At 29.3% G+C, this 9,974-nt stretch overlaps 1 protein-coding gene across 1 annotated transcript in view; it reads left to right on the top strand.

Moving 5' to 3' along the window:
- The window catches only part of LOC106459001 (ras-like protein 2), a 25,935-nt gene extending 17,938 nt beyond the window's left edge, over window positions 1-7,997 (top strand). Inside the window, exons 5-7 of the mRNA XM_022385378.1 lie at window positions 7-84; window positions 1,756-1,874; window positions 3,322-7,997. Coding sequence (XP_022241086.1) covers window positions 7-84; window positions 1,756-1,874; window positions 3,322-3,400 — 276 coding nt within the window. The 3' untranslated portion in view covers window positions 3,401-7,997. The remainder of the gene's footprint in view (window positions 1-6; window positions 85-1,755; window positions 1,875-3,321) is intronic.
- Window positions 7,998-9,974: the final 1,977 nt, after the last annotated feature.

Raw genomic sequence — 9,974 nt, forward strand, 5'->3', positions numbered from 1 at the left:
AAACAGATCTTACGGGTAAAAGACCGTGATGAATTTCCAATGTTGTTGGTGGGCAACAAGTGTGACTTAGAACATCAGAGAATGGTATTTCTTGCATATAATAACATTCAGAAAAAGTGAAGTTTTTGGAAGCAAATGGAGATATCTCAATTTACTGTGTGTATGTGTATAGTGTATAGTAATGATGATGTTATTTTTTTTTCCCAGCATATGTTTAATCAAATGTAAATTCATCAAACTTATTTTGCTAACACACATTTTAATAACCACTAGTAGTCACTTTCTGAATTTTAACATTGGAGCAGGAGTAGACTTTCCCAACTTATGACTCACCTGAGTAGCCAGGCTATTTTTTTTGTGACTCCTGCTCAGCTGGGTGAGTGGTATACTATTCTAATACATTTCAGTAAAGTCTAGTAGTTCCCTTATAAATAATTCTAAGATATAATATGTTTATCTTTCACTATGTTTTGTTCTACAACAGCTTTAATATCACTTGCAACCCATTACTTGGGGGCTATCCACAGTTTGGGAACCACTGCAATATAGAACATAGCTTTATGAACATTGTATATTTAGAGAGCAGATGCATTGCTATAACAGTCTAGTACATTTAGTTCTGTATTAAAATATAATACATAGATGATAAAAATAGTTAAGTGTATATGTGGGAGGGAATTGTATTAAAAGATATAAATCAAAACATGCACACAATTATTGTTCTTTAAATTTTGAGAGTGTTTGCCTTCAAAACATCTATTTTGATCCAGCTACGTTAAACAAACTGCTCTCTACTTACTACACACAAGCCATCTAATATAGGATAAAAATTTTAACTACATCTAGAATAGTGTAATAATTACAAGAGGTCTCAGTGTAACAATAATATTATGGTTAAACATACATAACTGCAGAACAGTATAGCAAAATGAAACTTAGCTGAATGGACAGCAACTGCCTGTTGTCATCCATTCAATTAAGTTTCATCATGAACACTGCTATCAACAATCTATCAAAGAATATAACAAAACTGAAAAGTATGCAGTGAAGTCAATTACATGTGACAGAAAAACCAATGCACATAACTCTAGCACAACATAGTAAAATATCTATAAAGTGTGCAGCAACTGGAGTTGTGTTGGTTTTTCTGTTACATGCAAGTTACTATTTCACCGTGTTGTTAACTATAAAGTGTGCAACAGTTATTTGCATGCAACATAAAAAACAACACAACTTCAGAACAACACGGTGAAATAACTAAATTGTGCAGCAGAGTAACTTGCATGTAACAGAAAAACCAACACAATTCCAGAACAACACGTTGAAATAACTATAAAGTGTGCAGCAGTTATTTGCATGCAACAGAAAAACCAACACAACTCTAGAACAACAACCTGAAATAAGAATAAAGAGAGCAGCAAAGTCTCTTGAATGCAACAGAAAAACTAAAAGGTTCAACAACAATATAGGAATAAATATGAAAAGAAAGTGAACTTAAAGATAATTTAGTACCAATGTAATATATGATATTCTCAGAAAGATGGATTAGCATACCATATCTAGAGAAAATTGTGGAGATAAGAAAGAATATAAAATGCCACCTTTTGAAAATATCTTTATTCTGGTAATTTTTTCTTTTTCTGTGGAGCTGAAAAAAATTCAATTAACCACCTTACTAATAACAGTAATACAAAAGTTTAGAAGTTTTGTTAAATATTTTTTATAATATATATCTGTTCAATTTTGCCATTTTAGGTTTCACAGAATGATATCCAGCAACTAGCCAACCAGTTAAAAATACCTTACATGGAGTGCAGTGCTAAACATAGACTGAACGTAGATGCAGCATTCCATGACCTGGTTCGCCATGTCAGGTACTTTCAGAATTATTAGCTGCATTTTCCAGTGAATTTAATGTTTGTTACTTCAAATGACTATCTACTCAGAGTAATGTATAATAACAGGTACTTTCAGAATTATTAGCTGCATTTTCCAGTGAATTAATGTTTGTTACTTCAAATGACTATCTACTCAGAGTAATGTATGATAACAAGTTTCTGAATTATTCTTTTTGTGAGTAGGATTTCAATTGTATGACCAATAACTACAACAAAAGTATTGAATGGTTCTCGTCAATGAGTACTTGAGTTCTTATAGGTGTGACACATAGAAGTTGTTGAAAACACTTTTAAAGCTATCTGTTACAGTCATAGTGCGGGTATAGTTTGACTTTCTGTATGTATAATAATTACTGTTATTATATTTATCATATATATGTATTTATGAAGTTGTGACCTTGACTATGTTCCTCTGTCAATTAAACAAATCATTTCAATAATGAAGCTTAAGATATGAACTTGGAAAGAGAGAATTTTATTAAAATGGTAGCTACTTTTTCACCATATAACCTAACTTGAAGACTGTGAGATTGGCCTAATTTTCATGCCTTCAGGCTATCTGTAGTGTGAATGTGTTACCCCTTTTGTTTCTCGAATAATGCAGTTACAATTTGAATAAAACATGTCAATGTCTCTAGAAAGTCTTATTATTATTAGCTGCAAAAAAAGATAGGTTATATACAATATACTGATCCAAGAATAATAGACAAATCCATTAGTTTTTAAATGTCAGTGTTCACCAGGAGACTTTACTAAAAAAGCATGTGTGATCAAGATTGTATATAATTTATAATAACATTTTGGAAATCTGATAACTCAAGCATTTTTAGAAGGAAAATTTATTTTATGAAAGCACTGGAGCTATAGGCTTTTCTGGTATTGAATTTTATAGACCTTTATTAATAAAATAAACTCGTAATTGGGCAAACTTTAACACCAATGTAAAATTTTAAGTTTTTCAATTTGTTAGCTGCTAATAACCAAGATTTTTATTTGCTACTTAATCTTAGTGTGGCAAGTGACTTTGTGTCAGTAAAATATTATTGTTTGGACAATAAGTAAATTATTCAGGTAACAGAAGCTAAATTAACGGAAAACTTTTGTTTGGTTGAAGTTATTTTAACTTTCTACAGTCTTAGTTTATTTGCTGTTAGTTTTAAACTTAATTTTTAGATTATATTTTTAATGAGTTTTGTGTTTGTTTTTATCTTCCTTTCTGATGTTAAGTTTTGATTCTACAACTGCCATTATACTGAATTATGAATAATTATAACAGAGAAATATATCAACTTCTTTACATCATAAATACAGTTATTATTCAATAATACTTTAATTTATGTCTCTACAATGATATGAAGTAGTGGTTAATATAAATCCATATTTGTCTATTTTAAAAACTTATTATGAATTATTCATTTTTCAGAAAATTTCAAGCAGCTGAGCGCCCACTTGTTAAAGCATCCAAACCCAGCAATAAAAAGAGATGCTGCACCATTCTTTAGTTTTCTGGTTGACCAACTTGTAATTAGACGTATGAGACAAAAAAAAAATGTCTAGATTTTACGTGTTTCACAAAAATTCCAAGTAGCTTCAGAAGCTTTTACACTAGTGTCTCAACATTTCCTTTGTTTTTAGCTTTCTCAGTTATATTGCTTTTTTTCAATAAGTGGAAAATACAATTTATGATAGCTACTTCCCAGTATTGTATATACATTGATGTGACAAGAGTTCTTACATTTGATCCAATTAATTGTTTATTTAAAAACTGAATTCAAATATGTTTTCAAGACTCACTGATTGAAATTGAATTTCTTTAGTTTTTTTTTTTATACCTTTAAATATTCCAGGTCTGCTAGATCAGTTTATGATAAATTATGACTTCAAAATATATGAATTGCAAGAATTAACATTTATTGGTTTATATGAAAATTGTAAATATCATTATGACAAAAACCTTTTTATCACTAGATGATTATATGTGCAAGTGATGCTAGTGTATTTTCAAAAATAGTCATTTTTAATAAGAGAATAACATAGAAAGTTATATACCATAAGTATAATCATTTGTGTTATTATATAAAAAGGTTTCAAAAATTGGCACTTATTAAATATAGTTTTTGTGGTTTTACAGAGTAATGCTATGATCCAGGAAGTTATTGTGTTAAAATGTAATTAACTGAATGTTTAAACAAATTTCTTTCAAATCATTTTTTAATTAGGATCCCAATTTTTTTTCCTGAATATAAGCTTCGAATGATATAACTGATATAATGTTTTTGAAAATATTTTTATAGAAGCATCAGCCTACAAAGATATTTGACTTTAAATTCAATATTTTTGTACTAATATCTTTGCCATCCTTTGAGATGCATACAAGTCAGTCCAATTAGTCTCTTGTCATCTTGCATTTGGAACTGTAAAAAATGTTTAAGCTTGAAATATATATAGGTATATTTCTACACACACATACACTAGTGTTTTTAACATATTTGTTATATAAATTCTTTGTATGATATTAGATTTGCACATAAGGAAATTTAAAGGTCTATTTTTATATAAAATTATCTTTATTGATTGCTGTCCATTATACGTGTTATTGACAACACTTTTTACAATCTTATCAAACCCTTTGATTTGTAAGTTAAAAATACATTTCAAACAATTTTTAAGAACTTGTTGCAAAAACTGAGATAATCAATCTGCAGTAAATTTAAATGTCAATAAATTGATCAAGGAAAGATTAAGCAAATTTTTAAAACTTAAGCTAGTTGATAATTTTTTATGGAAAATCTTTGTTTACTAATCTTTGAGAGAGAGAGATGTGTATTTGAAAATCAACATTTTTCAAAGGAAGTTGTTTTCATCAAAAGCATTTTTCAAGTATGTTAGGTTTTATTTAGAATTTTGGAAACTTAATTAAAGATTGTGTTTGAAAACTGGTGTACATGAAGTTTTGTCATGATAAGTAAGTAACTAGATAACAAAGCACAGTATGCTACTCATCTGATTCCAGTTTTTATTCCCAAGTATAAGGTATGACATGTTCAGTTAGTGGTAATTTTGAAACTGCATTAGATAAAATGGAAATTTTAAACCTGATATGAAATTATTAAATTTTAAAGAAAACAAAAATGAAATTGAAATGCTGTAAATGAGATATCTTGACAAAGCCTGAATTGATCCAGTTATATAAGAATGAAATGTTTGAAAATATTAATGATATTATTGTGATGTTTCGTCATACATTATACCTTCCAGCTGAAAAAGCAACAAACAACAACATAAATTTGTTATTACTGAGGGATTATCAGTGGTAGATAAAATGTTTTTATACACCTTTTGTTAATGTTTAAAGGTTTAAACCTAATTTTGGCCATACACTGCAATTAATCATAGCATATGTCAGTGATTTTGTCTTCACATTTTTTTTACTTTAATACTACAGTTTATTTGAAAAGCGAAATAGAATTTGTTTTCAAGCAAATGATAGAATTTTGATAAGGATTAACTTAAAAAGAAATTCTCTAGTTTCATTACCATGCATTTAATTGTATAGATCTAAAACTTTCAAATGGAAAAAATTCTAGTTGTACAAAACTTGTTGTACTATCTATATTCAGATTTTCAATCAGGTTCTTTCTAGTAACTGAAATATCCTTAGAACTTAGCTTCTTTTCTTTTTTTGCTATTTAACATGTCATAGTTTGCTCTTTGTATAGCAGGTCTCAGTTAACAGAATTACAGATTTGTAAAGTACTTCATTTTTCTTTACACAGGCAGACCAGTTTTCTCATCCTATAGCAGTTCCATGTTAACCTAATTATAAATAATGATCTCAGGATTGCACTTTTTACTTCCTTCTGTACTTTTAAACTAACCTAAATAGATTTTAATCTCAAATTACATATATGTACCCAAACTTACCACAGATTTCTCTTTAAACAGTTAACCAACTACACTTTTTTTTTTCCTGTCAATAATCCTAAGTTTAGGTAATTGCTGAATTGACTACATTGATTTGATATTTTTTGTTCATATGCATCAAAGTTTCTTTAATTTTTGTTTTCATCTTAAATAATGATTTCCTGGAAATGGGTAGCTATAATTCTGTTTTATATTTAATTCTGGTATTCACATCAATGGTAAAGAGGTATATAAGGTATATACAGTAATGGAAATACAAAGCTGTACATATAAGACTCCTAACCAATGAGTAATGGTAAATAGACAGTGAGCTTATTAATGGTACTAAACATTATGATACAAAATAAAAGTACGTTGTAAAATGCACTTGTAATTTGTATCTAAACCATTTGCTTTACACTAAACATTACAACATTATTTTCATTTGCCATGCAGTTTATTAATGCACAATTGTAGAATATTTTCCAAATATCCTGTATTATTCCACACAATTCAGCCAAGTTGTTTTGCACCCATATACCTTTAGTAATGTTCATACTAGGACTTTGTGTAGGTCAAGCCATGGTTGCGAGTTTTCCATTGGCCTCTTTACTGTCAAGATATCATTTCACTATATGTGCTGTATGTTTAAGATCATTGTCTTGATGAAAGATAAATCTGCACCCAATGAGTTGTGTACCTGAGGGAATGGTATGATGAATCAGAATCTACTTGTAAGCAGTCAAGGTGCCATCACTTTTATATAGCTAAGATGCAGCCCCAAAGTTGTACTTATCCCCTACTATCTTTAATTAATATAGTGTAAATTGACAGTCACAATATTCTCTTCTCTTCCATTAATCAAACTGTCATTGATTGTTGCCAAACATTACAAACTTCCATTTATCTATAAAATGTATGTCTCCAACTTTGCTTATTCTATGGTTTGTGGTTCATTGCCAGTTTCAAGCTTTTGGTTACTTCTTCTCAGCAGTGATTTTCTAACAACTAAGACTTCCATTGAAGCCACTTCATGCTAATGTATATGTATCTTACTGTTCTAAATATGACATTCACATCTTTATTTACAGGAAGGCTGTTGGCAAGATCTGTCCTTGACTCTTGATGATTTGGTAAAGAACATACCCTGAAATACTTAACATCACTCTTAGAGAGTTTTGGTTTTTTGCCTCAACCATTTCTATTTAACATACAGATGTTAATGTGTTTTTTGGGTTTTTTCACAGAATACACAGTGCCTATTTCATGCAAACAGCTTCTACTATAACATTGATTTTCACCATAATTTTTATGCATGGAGTAGCCTTGACTACCCAGAACTTTATTTCTACATGCTTTTCATGTGGTATTTCAGTCCTGGAAACAGTGTGACTGCCTGTTGTTGTTTTTGTGTTAGGTTTTTAATACAACTTTTATCTTGTTGGTTTTAAACTTTCTGATTGATTGCTTATCAACCAGCCACAGTGTAAACTATCAACACATGACTGCTCTTTGGTGCAGTTAGTTTTTGCACAATAGATGAGTGACATTCCAATTGTATGTGTTTCTGATACACTTTATTCACAGTGATTCGATAATTATATCAAATTCTGTGTGTACATATAAAAAGGTATGAAGAAGGGAGCATTAGACTAAAAAGAGAGGGGGGAAGCATTTTATAATTTAACTATTCTGGAAATGCCAATTTTATGGTAAATTATGTTTGTATCCTAATTTCATTGTACAACATTAAGTGTTTTGAAGGATAAATATGTCCTGTAATTTTAATTAGTTCCAGAGCAATATGAAGTCTATAACAGTGGAAATTTTGTAATTGATTTATATATAATTTCAACCTTTCAATATTTTTTTTAAATCACCAGTGTTTACAGATTAATTCTTGTATACAGTTCTGTATTGAAGGCTAGTTAATTTTTTGTTTTGTTTTTTAAACACACACCAATTGTTCACATTTTTAATGGGTTTGTCACTACTTTTGATTGTCTTGCTATAACTTTATGAAAAATGCAACTTCCATATTTTTGATATTGTGTCTTTGTAAGTTCGATGGTAAGGAGTCAAACATAAGAGTCCAGCTTATTTTGCATACTGTGACACATTATTAGTGACTTGAAGTACTGTGATTCGTTAACCATAAATAAAGGGATACAAAACTGAACCAAGTTTTCATACAGATGTTAATGTGTTTTTTGGGTTTTTTTCACAGAATACAAATTGAAGAGCTGTTTTCCAAGATGTCCTCAGTCCATTGATAGCTTTTTATTGGTGAATGACAGAAAATTAAAAAACAAATTGAAAGTATTTAGTACTTATGCCATTCTACTTATGTGGTTACAAGTGAATTATAAAACTTGATAAACCTATGAAACTTTACCCCACCAAATATTAGATGCATTGCTTTCAAAATTTCCTCATTTGTCAAAACACCCTCAATCTGTGGACTAGACTGCTTTTTGAAAAAACAACACAAGTGTGGGCGACTGAGTATGTCAAATATAACCTAATACAATAAAATGCAGATTGAAAAGTAAAATTTTACAAACCCTAATAGTCGCTCTTTTCTCCTTTTTTTTTTCTTTCTATGTTATAATGATATTTTTTTCACCAAAAATTGCCGATAATGAAAACTTACAGAGGTAACATTTTATTGTATGATCTAAAACCCTTTCTTAAGAATTTAGACTTTCAGTTATGAATAGAAACCTAATTTTACAAGAAAGGCTTTTTTTGTTCACAATTTCAAACAGTCTCATCACCAACATTCTTTATAGCCCTATTGTAAAAATCCTCTAGCTGTCAACTGCCCCATTTACCATTATAGAAAAGGTAATTGCATTTATTGATTTCTAGTAATATCTGAATATGAAACTACTATTATAGACAATCAAGTAATGCATTATTTGTTATCTTAGAGAAGTATAAAGCATTTCAGGACAAGTTGCAAAATGTTAATGTAGCTTCCATGATCAGACCTTTTTACAAAAAAATAATACCTAATGCTGAATTTAGCACAAACTTGATCAGACTTTTGTATGTTCCAAACCAGAATTTTAAAAATGTTCCAAAATTTTATAAACACGAAATATATACTATAGAAGAGTGATAAAGGTGGTATTTGCATACCAAAACCACTTATGCTTAGTATCAAACCAACTTTCAGTTTAACACCAATTGACAGTGTGATCCAGTTAAGTTAGACAAATGTAATAAAGGCAGGGGATGTACAGTATGGTAATACACTAAATGAACTGCAAATCTTTAAGTTTGTAGATAAAACGAACTCCTTCACTATCACCAAACTACTATCTAAACATGTAGCATAGAACAAAACAAACCCCTTTAAAATGAATATTATAAAAATAAAACCAATAAAATCAAAAATGCATATTAATACAAAGTAAGTCCTTTACACAAAATACAGAATAAAATGCATAAAATAAGCATTTTAAAGATAAAATACAAAACTAAAATTTACGCATTGTAAGTATTATATAACCTCAATTTCAAACGCAATACAAAACCTTAAGAATAAGTAAGTGCTGTCTTGTTTAAGTAGGAAGAATTATGAAAAGGGCAGGACGTATAACGGAGGAAAGGTATAAAAGTAGAGAAACGTTGAACTGCTGGTTGTATTTTATAAAGAAATAATCAAAGACGAATAAATCTAATGAAAGCAAAATTGGGATTAAGAATAATAATAAAACCTTTTATAACATAATGCAATACGATTCTCTTTCAGTGTACAAGAAAGCAAAGAAAATAATATTGAAATCCCTAAAATATACAAGATAACTACAAGGGATGTCTCCTCTTTTTCCATGAAATTAATTTATAACAAAACCCTTTAAAAAAATTGTACAATTAAATAATCCTTTTCAACCCAAACATATCACACAAAATACAAACAACAAAATTTGCTATAATGGACGTAGCATGTATCTATGTATGTGGTAGGATTAATAAATAGAATGTGGCGCCATCTATTGAATGGCACCACAAGCAAAAATCCATAAAAAAATTTCACACTTTTGGTATTCAAGATTCGGACGATTAGAAAAATAACGATGGAATGTGCAACAACCATCTCCTTATCACTGAACACAATTTTAAATAAAAGTATTCTCTTCACAACTTTCAACAGAACTGTTCCCG

This window comes from Limulus polyphemus, unplaced genomic scaffold, assembly GCF_000517525.1.
Source record: "Limulus polyphemus unplaced genomic scaffold, Limulus_polyphemus-2.1.2 Scaffold545, whole genome shotgun sequence".
Taxonomy (NCBI): Eukaryota; Metazoa; Arthropoda; class Merostomata; order Xiphosura; family Limulidae; genus Limulus; species Limulus polyphemus.